The 18,562-nt window shown below is 42.9% G+C and overlaps 1 protein-coding gene across 2 annotated transcripts in view; it reads right to left on the reverse strand.

Annotated features, from left to right (window-relative positions):
* ppargc1b (peroxisome proliferator-activated receptor gamma, coactivator 1 beta) overlaps nucleotides 1–18,562 on the reverse strand; it is an 81,357-nt gene that overhangs the window by 16,570 nt on the left and 46,225 nt on the right. Inside the window, exons 2-4 of one of the 2 annotated variants that reach the window (XM_069531388.1) lie at nucleotides 8,144–8,329; nucleotides 3,977–4,111; nucleotides 3,911–3,919 (exon numbers count right to left, since the gene is read on the reverse strand). In XM_069531388.1, the coding sequence (XP_069387489.1) occupies nucleotides 3,911–3,919; nucleotides 3,977–4,111; nucleotides 8,144–8,329 (330 nt within the window). Of the gene's footprint in view, nucleotides 1–3,910; nucleotides 4,112–8,143; nucleotides 8,330–18,562 lie in introns of both variants that reach the window. The other variant, XM_020085078.2, reaches the window with a different exon arrangement.

An 18,562-nucleotide genomic window follows, 5' to 3' on the forward strand; every position in this document is an offset into this window, starting at 1 on the left:
GCAGTTTAAACCCAGTTTTCCGTTGACGTGTTCTCACAACGTCAAACACACGGGAGCCTCGACTTGTCTTCCATCGTCATAAACTCGCTGCCTGGAGCCACAACCGAGATGAGGCCCAGGGGAAATGATTTAAGAAGGTGAGGCGGCAACAACGGAGACAGAGGTGGTGGTAACCAAGCAGCAGTAGTAGTAATAGTAGCAGTGTGTGTGTGTGTGTGTGTGTGTGTGTGTGTGAGGAAACTTTCTGAAAAGCGTGTTATCTTCCCAGCTGTCAGAGGAATGAAGCAGCAGCCACTTGACTGAGCGCTGTGTCTGGGCATAGAAAAGACTTCTCCAGCTGCACGGTTACAGTTTTCTAGGAAAAACACGTGGTGATCGTGCACGATAAATCACGAGTGGTTATACTGCAGCAGTAAAATGCAGGCACTGACATTTTCTCACATGCACAGCGCTGACAGTAAAACACTAATCTGAGCGCACGCTGTTACTTTATGAACTGAAAACTGATCATGACTTGGTTCAGATTTAGAGGGATTTTGTTTTTCCAACGGCAGAAACTTCTCCTCTCGGCTCAAAGCTTCATTTATCAGGAAAATTGATTTGCGCTGTTGAGGTTTTAAGTAAACGCAGGCCTCCATCTGTCCCTGAACTTCACACCATTACCTCCCAATCTGCTCTTTGAGTGTCAGACTGCTTCCCACTCCTGTCTCGTGCCAACTCCATTTTTTAATTCTGGTTATTGTTTAATCCTGTCGTGGCAGGTAAATTACAAATCTACACGAAACTAGGTGGAAGGATGTGATGAGTCAGGGAGTCTGCGGATCCAGGAGGTTTTGTTTTAACTTACTGTCACATTGCTGAACTTGTTGATTTAAGAAACAATGCAACTGAACTGACGTCATCTCACTTGACCTTCAGTGTCTTTTCTGTATCTGATTAACCAGCTCAAAGAGTCCTCAAGGTGAAACAAGGGCAGAGCAGTTGTGTGTGCAGTTTTGTAACACAACAGTGAAAGACTTGTGACCTCTCAGGATCCTGATCTGTTGTTTTGGACTAAACAGTACCTCCATGATCCCAGCCACAACAACACCAGTTCTGCTGGCAGCTACGATGGCAGCGAACGATAAGCGTCACACACACACACTAACGGTTATCACTGTCAGAGTCTCTTCATTGTCTGGATTCCTCATCTGCAAAATGACCCTGATTCCTGTTCTGAAGCATCCGAGGTCATTATTATTTCCACCAATTTAGGAGGAATGTCACTTCCTCTGGTCGTGTTTCCTCCTGTGATGCTGCCGACAGCGGTTCAGAGACACTGTGGCTCTTTACAGATGTTTTTATTTTTGCTTTTTGCAGCTTCAACAACGGGATCCATTGATTGTTTCTAAAAAAGTTGATCTCCTGACTCAGCTTCTTTCCCGTTGAACATATTTAGCAGCACTGCTGGACTCAACAGCAGATTTATCTGTTGCAGATAAAAATCAGCTGACATGAGCCTTTCACAGTCTGGTGTCAGTGTTTATGATGATTGAAAGTAAAACTTTTATTTTACAGAACAAAATATACAGAAAAGATGTGTTTAAATCTAAAATGTGTGTTCTATGAATTTTATTTTCAATTGGTTTGGTTGTATTTGTGTTTTCTTTTTATTTATAGTAATCTGTAATAAAGTTAATGGTTAAACTGTCAAATATCAAGCCTCAGTTTCATTTATTTGCGTTAAATAACAACATATTGATTATTATATTATATATTCGACTGTGATATCAGACTGTGTTGGCCCCCTTCTCAATTGAGTAGAGCCTAACTCGGCCTCTGCTTTTACTTTTGTGAGTAGAGTGTCACTAACTCCACAAAATAGGATAGTAGTCAGTTTGCATGTAGTAGCTGATACGTTAGTTTTATTATCTATGTTTACTCAGGGAGGTTTTACTGGTTTTTGTTTTGTATTAAAGATAAGTGAGAACAGGTTTTCTACTTTTATTATATGATATATTCATTTAAAAGTCCGACAGTGTTGGAGGGTTCAATAAACCTGATTATATCTAGTTGTTAAGATCAATTCAAACTTTCTTCTGGCCTAAACTCTGCAGTAATGTTGCCCAGTGTCGATTCCTCCTGAACCTCGAGTGACCCAAACACTCAGCCTTTCATTTTAAAGCTTAAATCTCCTTTGACTTCACTGACATGTATTATAGCTCAACTCGCTGTGTAATTGAACGTGTGGAGGGCAGAGCAACTCGGAGAATATTTACTCTGCAGGTTATTCAGCCGTCCGGCGTGAATCATGGCCGTCAAACAATTGCATCTTTGTGGGCCGCCACTAAATCAGAGTGCACAAGAAATCCCTGTGAGCAGCCGCCCCTCCTTCACTGTGAAATTTAAGTCAAATTAAAGAAGCCGGCAGGATTCATCTTGACAAGTGCAATAAGGCCACGTTACAGTCGTAATCGTAAGTCGTTTATTGCAGGGAAATAGCTTCCTGCTTCTATTAAGCTTCTGACGCTGCGTTCTCCTGACAGCGGAGTGAACCGAGAGGGAGGTAGGGCACAGTGAAGGGAGACCGAGATTTGTTGTTCCTGCGCGTTGAGACGGAGGTTCAGGTGCAGCCGGCCGGGCTGATAACAAGAGGAGGGAACAGAGAAGACGAGAGGAAAAACAAGGTTCATTCTGAGAAGTCTGGTTCAGGGAAAGATAGAGGGGCCCGGGGAGAGAAAAGAGAGAGAGAGGCATCCAGCAGCACGGTGTGAAAAGAGAGAGAGAGGGAGAGAAAGGGGCGATTGGGCTGAAAACAAGCAAACACACACAAACTCGGCCACGTGCTGCAGGAGCATTCATGTGTTAGGATCAGTTCACTTGTGAGGACCTGTGGGGATTTAATCCTCACACATAAAACCTGATGTGGATTTTTTAAAAGACTTGGGTCTAAAGTTTTGAGATACGACGAAGCAGCGTCATCACTAACACAAAGTCCAAAGTTTAAATTATTGTGTCTCCACAGGTTAATTTGCTGCCTTTACTAAAGGTTGATTTTCAATAGAGACACTAACTTAAGTTGTAATCCCATCATACAGGAAGTACTTCAAACTATGTTTTATTGTTATTTGTGTTTTATTTATCATAATTTTTATGGTTTTATTTTAACGAACATAAATCTACAACACACTAGTACTGACATTAATTTAACTTTAATACCTCTATTTAATTCCTACACAAACTCCATACATACGTTTCTGCAACTTGTCTTCAGTCTGAATGATTTTAAAAACTTTCTTTCTATCCTTGTAAAGACAGATTGTGTTATTACGTGATACTGTCACAGACCAATCCCAACCAGGAGCCTGAACCTTATCTAAAGCTAATCTTATCCTGAGTCTTCAAACCAACTCTTAACCCTCAAATAGCTTTTTTGGGAATTGTGTGAAAAAGTGACAGTCAAGATTTCCACACCTTGTCTCTAACTCAGAGTGGTCCTCACAAAGATAGAGCTACACACACACACACACACACACGGAACAGGACTGGATGAAAGGTGACCCTCTGTTTTCCTGGAGCTGAAGTCAGACTTTGAACCTCGCGGGCCAACAAGGGGAACATCAAGGTGAGCAAATGTTCAACAGATTAAGATACTGGGGGAGAAAAAGAGGGAGAGCTTGGGGGGAGGGGGGAGCATGGTGGAGGGAGGTGTTTGAAGTGTGTGTTAAAGGCTCCAGTCGACGTTTTTGAGCTGTGGAGACTTTTGATTTGCCAAAAATGTCAAGTCGTTCTCTGGCGGGGTGAAGGTGTCGGTCAGAGACGTAGATGGAAATAAATGTTCTGATGAGAAATTTCCCTCCACAAATGATCACAACAACCACAAAAGAAGAACTGTCCCCGTGCACCAACAGTAGGAGAGAGATGTTCTTACTAGAGACAGGTCCTCTGTCTCTGCCCCCAGAGACTGGCTGAAGTCCTCAGCGCTGAGAGGAAGACTGTCCTCTTCCTCCTCTTGCTGGTTGGGCTCCTCTCCCAGGGCGGGGAAGACGGAGAGCCCGCCCACCTCGGCATCCACCATGCCATCCAAACTGTCGGTGAGCGCGGCGAGCAGAGCCGCATTCTCCTCTTCTATCTGGAGGGAGAAGAACACAACGAGAGCGTGGGTGAGAAATCGACAAGACTATACACTTCAACTCTATTTCACCCCAATGCAGCTGTTATAAAAGCTGATGTACTTGAATATTTTCCATTTCTCAACAACTTCAACTCTTTATTAACGGTCAAAGTGATTTTTCAATTTCAGCTTCCATCTATATTGTAATTTATCTCCTTTTGCACAACCCACATTTCCTCATCCTGACATTTGACTGATTTCAGGTAATAATTCATGGATCTTAATGAAAAAACAAAATGTGGATCCAGTGAAATGTGGTTTCATAAGGGGACTGTTGGGCCTTGGCAGAAATATGCACCCTCCAGCGATGTGTGATCCCGCCCTGCAATCCACACAAAAGAAATAACCATATTTGAGTCATTTTATCTTGAGTCATTTTATCTTGAGTCATCAAGACGGTTGGAAAACTACTACACTTCCCGCCAACTTTATGTTCGTACTCAACATTCACGCCTGGAAATTATTGTCCGAGGTGGATGAAAAAGAGGAAGCTGTCATGGCTGAATCACCCCTCTTGTTTCTCTTCCTCCTCTTTCCATGCAAGACCATCAGCTTCTTTTCAATCCTGTTCATTATTGTGGATAATATTCCTAATGTACCCGACCTTTGACCTCATCAGACAGAAACTGTTATCGATTGGTCTGCAGCATCATCATCAATCATCTAGGTTCAGTTCCCTGTGTGTAGTTTTTCTGAAATTTGAACACACACCATCAGAAAACATTATTTATCTGTAATTTCAGTCAGAATCTTTTTTCCACTGCTCCCATCCCTCCTGTTACACCCACACGGGGGTTGTTTACTGTTATGGAGCTGCCATCTTGCTGAGAGCGGAGTCTGGCAGAGAGGTGATAGCATGGCTGGCCTACGGGAAGCCACCGAGCTCCATTCATCTGTCTCTTCTCTTTATCATCCAGCTCTATCAGTTCCCGGCTGCCAAACTATTTATTATTAAATTCATGTTGTCTTGTCTCTCAGAGCTTTGCTGACTCGTCGTCTCTTCAATGGATGCTGCGACTTAGAGACGCTCCGCCGGACGTCGGGAACGTTCTCAGAGTCCAACTGAATTAATCAGATTAGACGGATATTAATTAGATTTCCTGGATATTAATTGGATTGAACTGGGAGTGTGAAAAGAAACAGAGACGGAAACAGAAAGAGAAGGAAAGTTACACCAATGACAAGAGGCAGCAAAACTTATTTCATGTTATTATTGTTATATCATTAATAATATATCATTAAAGTAATAATATATCATTAAAGTAATAATATATCATTAAAGTAATAATATATCATTACCCCTAACCCTTAACTCTACCATTATTTATAAAATGAAATCCTACCACACACAGACACGGATCAATCCCGCCCGACATGGGATTAGATTCCGATACACTACTGTAAATAAGTGGTGTATTGATGCGCAGCACAGAGACGGAGACATGGAGACATCATCTGTTGGCTTATCACTCTATTCATTACTGTGTGTTCATAACTGAAAGCCGTCTGACCGTCTGCTCGCCCGTATTAGTCCGATCTATACGATATTGGCTAAAATATAATATGTCAGAGGAGAGAAGGGGCGAGGACTTATGGAAGACATGGGAGAAAACTATTATTTATTCTTAATAAGGTCTTTTCAAGTGGGGATATTATAAGAAATAAAATAAGCTGTGGTTCAAAGTTGTTATGAGAGTGAACAAAAGACTGAGAATAGACATGGGGAAAGAAGAAAAAATTAATTAAAAGACAAAGACAAAAAAAAGACAGAGAAAGAAAGACGATTGAACTCAGAAAGAAAAAAGTTCAATTTGAGTCAGGAGAAGATTCGGTAAAGAATAATAACTACAAGGGAGCGAGGGAAACGAAGAGATAACAGACAAGTGAAAACAGTGAAATTAGATGGAGAGAAACAAGAAGAGTCATGTCTTCTTTTTTGTCTATTTCGTCTTTAAGTCTTTATTAGTTCAACGCCGTCACAGTAATGAAGCTTCTGGCTCTCGTGCTCTTCTTCCTCATAAAGATTATGGCGTCAATACAAATATATATTAGTGCTGATGTAGCTCTGTGTCGTAAACGTTTGTTTTGTGTCGGAAGCAGGAAGACGAACAGTCTCTCAGACGTCGGCTAATGGGGAATCGAAATAAGAATTAAAAAAAACTGCAGGAAGACACAGAGAGAACAGAGCAGAGAGAGAGAGCATCTATGTTTACTTCACCTACATTCCCATCATGCCTTGCCTCTCTTCATTTAACCAATGCTCCGTGGTGCATCGCAGCATTAGAGCAGTTTTCACCGGCAGAGTTACATTACAGAACCTAAATGCTATTTTATCTCTCTGTTGTCGTCTTTTTATTCTCGGGATGCACTCACTTTAGCCGCTGTAATGGGAACGCGGGACGTCACTGGGGCTGGAAACCTAGAGACAATCAATGATCCAGGTTTTGCTTTCAGACGTGGAGGGTGTTCCCTGAATTCATCCACCAAGGGCACCTGATACTGGAGCCTCAGGCCTTCCACTGGCCCCCGTAAGAAGTGTGCTCATCCAGACTGATGGACTGCTTCCGTCATCATATTACACACAGCATAACTGGCAATTACTTTCTCAGCAATGCCCCCGGAGACAAGCTGCACGTCCAAATTTAAGTGAGGGGATCGGGTGAAGGTTTGGGGCTTTGCACAAGTCAAGGGAAAGAAAACTTTGGCCCCGAAGCCAAGATTCATTAAATGTCTGGACAATCAGAGATGAGCTATACAAGTAAAACAAGCAAGTCAAGGTAACATTTCATATTCTCAACACTGAATAAACGTAGTACAATACAAGCCCAGGGCAAAATGCAACATGGTGAAGACTTATCACACCATCTTCTGGTTGAATTGCTCAAAAAACACCTGCAGCATGAAAATGACTATCCGATAATTCCAGAAATCTCTATCTGTCTGTTCACGAGAAAGGTTCCTCTTATCAGCTTCACACTGGGCACGTGTGTTGTTAAAGGCCCAAGGAACAACGGGCGATCGACGGGCGACCAGCGCTCTGCAGCAGCTGCAGGGTCTCAGCAACTTAAGTGACAAACAGCGCAATCACAACAACGGTAACAACTGATTCTCCACGTCGGGCTAAGCTAACTGAGTCGAGCTTCACCAAACTTCGATGAGAACAGCTCTTTGTCAGGCAGCAGGTCTCACTGCCGGTCACTTTTACTGTTTCAGGAGAAAAGCTGCAAACAGCAACACCACAGGTCAAGTAAACAGATTCTGAGAAGCAGACATTTAAGTAATTGTGGTGTTGCAATAGTTATATCCAGAATTGTAATCATCAAAGAACTGTTTCACCCTCACAACTGCCTGTTTGAATCCCACATCCAATGCAAAATCAGTGTAAGAGCCAATTCCAAGAAGCAGAGAGAGAAAAAAAAAGTACTCCCACATTACTTTAAATCTCATATAAACTTTTGAAAGGTGTCCCCGAGACAAAAGGTTCAGGCAGCTGGGTTGTCTTCTGTCACTGCTGAAACACTGATGATGTGTTTGGTCCGGCCAAACACATCATTCCTTCGATCAAATCAGATTAACAAACTCTCCATTTTAACCGAGGCTTCAGTCGTCCAACTTTGTGGATTAGGTTTAAAAACCCAATCTGGATTTGAATTTGTTGTTGAGTTGTTTTCTTTCTGCAAAGACGTGTTTGTGCCTTTAACTTTGAACCTGCACTTAGTAACATCTTTTGCACAAATGTCTAAATTAGGGTATTGAAGTCTTTGTTGTCTGGAAATCAAAAGGGATGTGAATGTCATGTTTTTATTGGGCCGACTTAGAATTCTCAGATATCCCTTAATGACTCAAAGGATAAAGATAAAATAACTACAGTTAAAAACCACCTTCACCTCAAACAACTTCTCCTTCGGCCAAGATTATCTGGAACATTCATGATGAAAGCATCGAAGAAGTCATCTGCAGTACAACAGTACTGCAGATTTGGAGCCTCACCTCAAAGAGCTCATCTGCCGTACTATAGTGGATGGAGGCTGGTGACGCGTCTGCAGCCTGATCGTTGCACCACTGCAGCTCACTGAGACAGTTGACGCTGTCGAAGTCACTGGTGTCCAGCTGGGAGAGGTCGATGTCCGGGAAGTCAGTGTCCAAACGGTCCGAACACACCTCCTCCTCCCCATACTGTAAGATGGAAAAACAGAGGAAGAGAGAAGGGAAAGGTCACGTTAGTCAAACATCAAGATTAAAGCAAAACTCCCGGGAGGTTTGTTCTTTTGAGATGTGACCGAGGCGCGTGAGTCACTTTGTAAAAAACGTGATCCTGAGTAACTGGAGGTGCTGATCACAGCTGGAGGGATCGTCAGTGAGAAACGAACGAGTTTGCATGCGTCACCGGAGTCGGCCACTTTGCTCTTTTATGCGTTCACAAAGGAAATTATGTTTTCTCTGTAACCACTGCTGTCTAACAACCCAAACATGGGAAATAACTGCGCTCCCAGCTAAGGTTGCCGTTTCCTGTGAAGTTCACCGCTCGACGCAGCACTGCCATTGTTATATTTAGGGATTTGGTTCCCACTGGGCCACACTTTGTGAAATATGTATGCAGTTGAAGCACTGTGAGGTACTTTGGATAAAAGCCTCCATCATCTGGCATATACTGTATATTATTGCACGGCTCACTGTCTGAGTCACAAGGAGCTCTCATCAACAGGCCCTCATCTCTCAACAGCTACTCATTACAGATAATGAGACTTCCATGTTTGAGGAGCTTCGACACTGAAACCAATGGAGGCATCTGCCCGGGCACAATGAAGGATTAGTCAGAAAATGTGTCACATACTCCAGCCGTCGTTGTGCAGAGGTCCTGCACACAACAAAGTGCGATTGTGTCAAAGGGGGTCTTCATGTGATTAGTTCCCCTCGGTCAGAGTGGGTGTTAATCAGTGAAATTAGCTCCTCTGTGTAATCTGTAGACTTCTTGGTCACGGTGGCACGTGGTTGAAAGAGCTTTTCTGTGGTCTATGTGGCTAAAGAGTAAATTAGTCTGGATCCTTTGAATTTATCCTTTGAAAAAGATTCTGGGCCCTCAGAATGATCCACTGGACTCCCTTGTGGAAGCGCACAAACACATTTGGAGAGGCTCATGTCCAGTAGATGAGCTTCTACTGTAGTGGCCACAGACTCAGAAGATACAGGGTCTTCTGCAAAGAGCCTTGAATTCATCCTCTATGTGACGGAGGATGGAACAGATTGGAAAAGTAATCTTGAATATGTGATGGATATTTTACATCAGTAGTAGTAACACAACACTTTCAAACTGTTGAAAAGTTTTATTCAAATTAATATTTAAAAGTACACTGAAGTTAAACATACTTTTGATCACCGTGCCCCTACAAGCCTCATTAAGGACTCAACAACCATCTGTCCTTCATTATCCGTACTGCTTATCCTTTGAGGATGGAATCAAGACCCCCCTTAAAATGTCTCGAGTAACTTCTTGAACCTTTTGAACCCCACCAGGGGCCCTCGCAGCACCCCCTTGAATCCATAAAACAGTCTTATGATCCTAAACCCACAACAATGGACGTTACTCAAATCCCTTAGAATCCTTTAACTTTACACAAACCCCTCAATTCCTGCTGTTAGTTGTCAGGAAACCTTCTCAATAACTTTCAGATCTTCTTAAAAACTCTTATAGCTTATCGAGACTGTCTCAACACCACTAAAATAATTCTGGAGTCCGTTTAGAAAACCTGCGACACCACCAAAAGCAAGGACTCCTACAGACCCCTGAACCTGATTTAGAGAACCTCCTCAATAAGCCTTAAAATGGCCTCAAGAACACGTGGAATTACCTTTGCAAACTCCTTTAAGGGATAAACCCTGAAAAACACCGAAGTCATTTTCAAACCCCTTAAGGAAACACTCAAAAAGCCCGAAACGTGTTCCAGTCAGAAGGTGGTGCCACGTGGTCTGCAGTCACAACACATGGCTGCGGCTTCAGACAGAAACACTGAGCCACGTCACAGAGAAGAGAGAAAAGTAGATGAGGAGGAAGTGTGTGTACGTGACTCGGTGTAAAGAGAAGGGACCGTGGTCTCTTGTGGGAGGTGAACGAGGGAGGAAGGAGGAGGAACTTTTTTTGTGGGGGTAAAGAGGAGAAAGACAGAAGGAAGTTCAACTGATATTTTAACAAGCATTCATGTCGTGTATCAGTTTCTTAAAAACAAAAGGGATCCAATGTCCAATTGTGTCTAGAAGCATGGCCTTTGTTTCATTCATACGCCCACACACACGTGTACACACACACACACACACACACTTCCTTCTCCATTCTCCTAACAGGGCAAGTAAACAGGGCCGACCAGTTATCAACCAACCGTCTTCAAACTGAATCAAACTGGCAGTTTTCCCTCCCTATCAGATATCCTCAGCACTAACATCATCTCAAACTGACACTAAACTGCACAGGGCTGGAATTTTGTCTCTGAAAGCTGCCAGTAAATAACTCTGCACCAAGATAAGAACATTACTATTATGTTATAGTGTTATAAAGTGTTTATGGCCAAAAGTCTTTGATTGATAACATGCAACAGTTTCATTGAAATACCATAGAACACGTCCATCATGTGAGAGTTTATTAACATCACTGATGCCACAGACGCTGATTTGCTCAACAGATTGTGAGATTCACTGTGACGTCACCACGGTGTCTCTCTCCTTCATTCACATTAAGACACAGTGACTGAGTGCCGTCTTCTCCTAAACGACAGGTGACCAAGCTGAGAAAAATACAACCAAGCAGCCGGAGAGAAATTGTTTTTCTTCATAGTTTCTTGCACAACATCTCATCTTTATCACCAGTCTCTGTAATCTTCCTCCAGGAGCCTTCAGAGAATCTCCAAGCTCCCTCACTGAGGGGTTACATCAGATGCGTGCGACCAACTGTAAGATGTCACACATCATTTATGCGAGCGTCGTTACACATACGGACAGCGTGCGAGCGTTAACTATGCCACAATTAACATTAAGCTTCATGCACAACGTGTAAAGAAGACAACGTTCAATGTATTTGGCAAAATTCAGATTATTTGACCGACTGTCAGCAGCTAAGACCAAAAACTTAAAACTGAATCGACAAACAGTTTTACAGATTCATGATGTATTGATGTTGATTTCACATAGCAGTGACTGATCATCATCTCTCTCTTCTTTAACTGTGCATTTTTTCATTTCTTTCTTTGATTTGAGACAATATTCATCTCGTCTCTCAATCATTACGACGTTCACTGTTTTCACAACTGTCCCCGTGTTTATCTGTCTGAGCGAGGAGTGTTTATTTGGGTCAGGGAATGGATAACATGGGCTGATATCATTCATGGTTTCATAAATTACAGAGCAGAATTACACAGAACACCAGAGCAGACGTGATCAAAGAGCCAATCAGCAGAGTGAAGAGAGAGAGAGAGAGAGAGGGAGGATGGAGGGAAGGAGCGGCGTGAAAAGGAAGAGAGGGAAACGAAGGAGAGATGATGGGAAACAAAAAAAAACGGCGGACGCAGAGATGAGAAGAAGGAAGAGGATAGTGATGGGAAAGACAGAGTGGGTGAGTGGGAGAAAAATGAGAGATGTGGGTCAAAAGAAAGGGAATGAAAGAACGAGGGAGGGGGGAGGGAGGGCAGTCGTGACTTGATAGAGAAGCAGAAGAAGATGGGAAGGAAGGAGGAGAGGATGCCCTCTGTAAGAGCCTCCCATCGCTTCCTCTCCTCGCAGTTGCTGATGCAGATGTGTGTTTTCACTGTGTGTGTGTGTGTGTGTAGTTAGCATGCAGCTCACATCCCCCTCACGTGCGTCTGACTCATCCCCCTCCACACTTCATTCCTTCCCTCTCTCCTCTTTCATCTCATCCGCTCTCTTCCCTCCTTCACCTGTCCTTTCCTTGACTAGCATCCTCTCTCCTCCATTCCTCCACTCTTTTTCTCCTTTATCGTTCTTCACTCTTTCTTGTACTCAATATCTTTCCATTTCAATAACTTCATCCCTCTCTCTTTTCTTTTCTCTTCTCCTCTGCTCTCATTAACATCTTTCTTACTCATTCCTCTTCATCTCATCCTCCTTTTCCCTCATCTCTATTATTCTTTCCATTTTCCTTCCTCTATTTTTTCTCCTCAGATCTTTAACTTTTTCTTCTTTCCTTCTCTTCCACCAGTTTCTTCTCTCATCCCTCCTTCTCTCCTCTCCTTTCCATCGTCTTCCTCAGTATCCCTCTCCTCCACTTCGACCCACTCTGGCCATCGCCCTTACTCATCTCTTCTTTCCTCTCCTCTTCACTGCCCTTCAATTTGTTCTTTTCTTCCGTCCCCTCACCTATTCTTCTCCCATCTAATCCTCTTCATCCTCTCATCTCTCCTCTCTCCTCCATGTTCCCTTCTTCTCCCCTACATCCGTCCGTTTCTCCCTCCTCGTAAACTCGGAGGGCAGGCTGATTGATTTCTTTGTTTCCACTCAGCCTCTCTCTTTCCTCCTCTCCATCCCTCCTTCTCTCCTTTCATCTCTCCACTGCAGCCATCAATCAATAAAAACATCCTTGGGCATGGCGCACACATTTCACACACCTAAACATGTTGCACCAGGAATCGGGGAAACCTTGACATACAAGTGAGGTGTTGAACAAGCAGCACACATGTACACCTGCTCAGAGGGCAGCTGTGATGTCATGTCGTGAAAGCAGCATCCTGCTCCGTCACACACACTCACAGCTCCCATGTTACATGTTAACACACACGCAAACGGGTCGTCCCACGCATACAAAACTATGCAACACAGACCAATCACAACCAAACACGTAGAGAAGGAACGCCCACTCTGCTGCGCTCATATTTACTTTTTTCTGCGTCGTACACGATCAAACTTTGTTCACCAGCTCAGAGAAACAGCCCGTTTGAGTCCAGATGAAGTCATGGAGGTGAACAGCCCTGAACTGAGGTGGCTTTAAGTTGGAAATCCAGAAGTGTGGGTGAGAATATAAAGTTTTGTTCTGTGCTTATTTTTCTGTGGGAAAAATAAATAAAAAAAGAACATGAAGGGGAGAAAAGTGTCCTATTCTTCTCTGTGTTAATGTGCTGCAATGATAGCACAATAGCAGCTCAGCAATGAACCCATCACTCACTGTGTGTCTGTCTGAATCGATTATGGCCTAAATGGAGCATTAGACTGGGTAGATTAAGCAAACGGGTGTGAAATTAACGCAGAATCCAGACACCTTTGAAGATATGGAAAGAGAAAACACTTCAGGGGAGAATTGTAAGAAGTTCATTCACAGTTTACAAGAAAAATATGACAATGAATCACACAAATAAAGGAAAACTGAGACCCAAACTATATCCACCGCATCTGTATGTGCAAACTTCACGCTGACCTTTGACCTTTGAAAAGCCAATGAAAACTACTGGTTAGTGTCGGCTTGTAAAGGGCAGTGTAATAATAATAATAATAATGGCGTCTCTGGAGGAATGGGGTGTTGAAAAAAGTGTGGAGACTTCCATTTGTGGTTAATCTCTGCCTCAGTAACAACAGTGAAAAACCTACTGGCCCGTTCAGTCATAAAAAGCCTGCCGGGACAATCACGCACTAAACCCACACGCTATTTATAGCACGTCCGCACGTGAGCAGAGCGATCGGGGCTGAAACCAGCGGTTGGATGTGGAAAGATCGGCGAGAGGTTTGCATGCGGATGTGCTGAACCTGCATCTTTCACTTCTATATTCAAACTCATGATATATTCTTCAGGGTTATCTCTCGTTTGACTCCTCAGCATGGTGCCGAGGTGAAGCTACATGTCTTTCTATTAATCTGCTATTAATAGTAGATGGGAATTAGTTGCACAAGTGTTTCTCAAAGGGCTGAAATGATCTCGTCGGTCGAGTTGAGCTTCTGAGGTGCAACGTAAAAAGCAAAGTTATTCTTGGAGTAGAAGCTAAAATTACGGGTAGTGTGTAGATGTGAGTTTTAGAGTCACTTTTCCAAACTTTGGTGCCACAGTGAAGTCGGACGCGTGTGTGTTTTCTACATGGTTCTGATTATCGCGTGGTTCCGTATTGATCCACGCGGAGAAATCAAAGCTGCGGCCGCTGACTCCCTGACACCTCCACGACAGACCTTCTGTAATATTACGTAAGGTCAATCACAAGCCCGGTCATGTGTCAGTGAGTCGACCATCAGTGTTCTGGACTGTCCACACTTCCCTTTCAGCTCAGGCATGCACACACACACACTGCACCACCATACAAGGTCAAGCTCTCTCAACTCTCGGCTGTAGGTGCAGGAGGGCAGCAAGAAAGAAAAAAAAAAGCTCAGGTCCCTGACGAATGTACGTGATCATTTCGAGGATTATTTACATCCGCTGGTGATACATGAATAATTCGCTTCAACCCTTCGGGGCTTCAGTGCTCGTTCTGAATAACTACAGCATTGAGAGGTTTTAAATGACCAAACCTCGTCTCTGAGTAGAGACAGAGTTGTTCTTATTTTGCACTTTAATTCAATTCTGAAGGAAAAAACAAAAACTAATTATGATACATTTTGATAAATCAAATGACAATTAATGGTCTAGCAGAGAGTAAAACCTCAATTTTAGGAAATAATGAAGATTAATGCAAAACCACAGTAACGAAAAAACTAATATTGTCTACATTTAGTTTTGTAAATGATCAAATCACACTTTTTCTATCCTACATGAAATTTTCCCCAAACATGATCCAACGCAGGACTAACGTTGGATCTGTGGGAACTCAAATCCTCCAATATTCAAACCCAGTTTCTGAACTTTTAATCTCCAACATGACGCTTTAAGAACTGTCTTTGATAAGACTGTTAGTACGTGAACCGGGGCGGGAGAACACGTGAAGGTGAAGTGACAGAGCTGAGCCCATATACATGAGAAATGATGATGAGAGGAGCCAGATAGAGAGTTGTAATCACTTTCCACCCTCGCACACTGAAGTGACATAGATATGAGGCAACCTGCCAGGCTGCAGGAGACTCCGCTAAGTGTCCCACTCCCTTAACTCCCACTTTCTTGTAGGTGACTTTGACAGGAAGTGGTTTATTAACGACACCTCCAACGTCCCCGCAGTGGAACTTAAACTTATGGACTCAGGACCCCCATTAATGAAGCCTGCGCATGAACGTGCACGCGCTCGTTGATTGAATGGAAACTGACACTAGTTTATCAGACATGAATTTCACGAATTGGTCGTTTTAATTTTGTCTTCGGTGATAAATACTAAATGCTGAGCTGCTTCTAAACTACATTTCCCAAATATCACTTGTTGGAGAGTCTGGGGGAATCAGTTCTCCGTGATTAATGACTGTCCTTCGGTCTGTCCGGATATATTGAGCTGCTTATTACCTTGTTTGTGCAAAAACTACACAACAGATTTTCCATGAAACTTGTTTCAAGCATCAGACACGGGTCAAGTTCCAGGAACACTTTTAGCTCTTTCTTTAACATTGAGACACAAGACGTCTTGTGACATCTTTATCTGTTTCCAAAGGAATCTTTAATCCTTGATGAGGAAATTGGAATTACTGAATTTCAGGGGACAGTTGGCCATTGTGCGAGACACATGCTTTATGCAATCCTAGTAACCTCTGCCAGTTTGTTGCAGGATTATGCAAAAAACTACTGGACAGATAACTCGGTGGAAGGATACGTTACGGGTCAGGGTAGAAGTCAGTAAAGCAGAATTTGGATCGAGGACGTTTTTCACATTTTAGTTGATTACGAAAAAAGAGGCATGTTGAGGGGACAGATATTTTTCAGTGTTGTTTCATTTGGGATGTGTGTTTTACTGAAAGACCTTCTAGTTCTTTATAGTTTCTTTATTTCTAAGCAAACCAGACAAGTGTGCACGGGAATCAACGGATAAAACACCTAGTTTTAAAACATAAGAAGAAAAAGATCTGTTGGAATCCCGGATGTTTTGTACGATGAGTCGTATATAAGAAGGATAAAAGCTGAACATGTCCAATATTCAGCTCCGTGAACTGTGAATGTTTCTTTTCATCATGAAAGTCTTTAATCAACAACTTGTTTAATTATTACCCACTTATGTCCCAGAATGTGTTTACCCACATTGTACACAGCTTCTTATCACTGTGTAAAAATACTCTGTGGCCTCCCCCTTTCTGCAGGCAGACAACCGACACTCCATCATGACGTGAACGAGTCTCCAGTGAATCAGTGAGTAATTTGTTGACAGGTAATGAGAATGGAAAGCTGCACAATTTAAACTTCCCATCTCATTTTTCTCCTCGGCAGACGACACAGAAGGGATGTGCTTAATTACCGCAAACAAAAAGAACACCCCCCTCCAGCCGCGCCCCTCCCCCCCTCCATATTTAATAAGGGCCACAAAAAGCCAATTATGTGCTGTTTGATTATCGAGGTACAAAGTGAGTCGATGAAAAGTCGCGAGGGTGCGGACAGAAGCTAAATGAGGATGCAGATCAATGGGAATCATTATCTCCTGCTGTTTAATCTTTATTTATCCAGAAATGCTCGACTGAGCGCCAACATGGTTTCTAATCGGCAGCGACCTGCTTTACATTCACAGAGTTGACATGCTTCCACAGCGGGAGCAGCCCGGTGCAAACACTGTCTTCTTCTTCCGCTGCCTCTCGTTTCCTTCACGACTCAAAGCTGCAGCTCGTCTCAAACCTCAGCAGCTCACAAACGATTATGTCATTATCTAAACTTGTTGAATAATGGTTTGGTGCTTAAGTCCAAAACACAAAGGTATTTTACTAACGATTGAATCGCACACTGGGGAGGGAACATTTGCTATTTTTTCTTGATAAATTACTTTAAAAATCAATTACCAACACAGTTGTTGATTCATTTTCAAAACCTCTGATGCAATTTCTCCCCTTTTTTCTTTGTTTTTATGGCAAAGATGGAGAAATTATGTTTTCAAATTTGTTCGTCAAGTCAAGTCAAGTTTATTTAACTGATTATACACCAGGTTTAAAACAAAGTGCTAAACACGCTTCAACATACATATCAGATTATATCAAGTTCTCAAACTCGTCTCGAATCGATAGATGATGAGAAGAAGTGAGTCTTTAACAGCGGTTCTGATATGAATAGTCTCTCTGTACGTCCAATCAGACGTAAGACGACTTCATGTGATTTATAAGAAATGCCAGGAGGGACCGTCAGATATGAATGTTCACTTGATATTAATGATAAACTTAATGGAGGTCAATCTGGGCCGTAACTCAATAATTCAATTGCTAATTATGACAAAAATGCAGTTTTATTAAAATCCTTTACACGATACAGTGCGAGTCTGGACAGACATGGATGAAAACTGTAACTACGTCTCTTCCATTCCTACTTTTGAACATTCTGCTGATTATATGAAAACCACAGGGTTAGTTCACTGGTTAAAAGCAAGTGTATCAAGAGGCAGTGGACAAAAAAATCTTAGGAGACAAAAAAGAGCAAAGAGGGAATGAAGCGTTCCCAGTTCTGATGGTAACAAATGAAAGAGGTTTGTGACAAAGCCGACGGTCGCTCTGATCCTGAGAGACTCGCAGGAAGAGGAACAGAGACACAGAGAGTTTGTCACTCTGTTCCCTGCGGAGCTTCTCTCCATGGCAATGAAAGATGAACGAGGGCGGGAGAAAATAAATGGAGAGAAAGGAGACAATGTACCCAGAATGCAAATCTGCAGCTTGATTCTTTGATAGGTGGACTGCCTCATTCAGATACTGCGCTTATAGCACACAGAAATCCAGTGTGTGTCTGTGTGTGTCTATATTTAGCTGTTATCCTGGTCTCATGACCAGTTCTTCCACAAGCTGCTACTGACTTGAGGAGCCTCTGCCAGACACAGATGACCCCTCACCCACAGACACACACGCACACACACACACACACACACTATAAACATGCGTGGCCTTGGCCTCATGCCGTGTTGTTGTCACATGACAGATAAAGTGATTTCTGGCCTCGTCTCACAGACTTTAATGAATGAATCAATCAATAAGGAAAATTGGCAGCGACTGTTTCTTATTATCTGCCTCAGTGGTGAGACAGTGTGTGTGTGTGTGTGTGTGTGTGTGTGTGTGTGTGTGTTTGTGTGTGTTGCGTTAACTTCAGAAGGAACTTTCTGTGCAGTTTCCTTTTTTAATTTAATTTCATTCACTTAATTCCCTTAAACCCGCTGCATGACGATCAGTCAGTCAGTCAGTATGTCATGAGGTCAATGAGGATGTGTGTGGGTGTTTGGTGTGTAGTTTTTTTGAACATGTGTGTTTGGGATGCGATGAGCTCAAATCAGGGCAGGAAGTGGGACACTGTCGAAAAGTGTTTTACTGGCTGTTCCCACCCCGGCTCCTCCAGGGCCG

Source organism: Paralichthys olivaceus, chromosome 9, assembly GCF_024713975.1.
Source record: "Paralichthys olivaceus isolate ysfri-2021 chromosome 9, ASM2471397v2, whole genome shotgun sequence".
NCBI lineage: Eukaryota > Metazoa > Chordata > Actinopteri > Pleuronectiformes > Paralichthyidae > Paralichthys > Paralichthys olivaceus.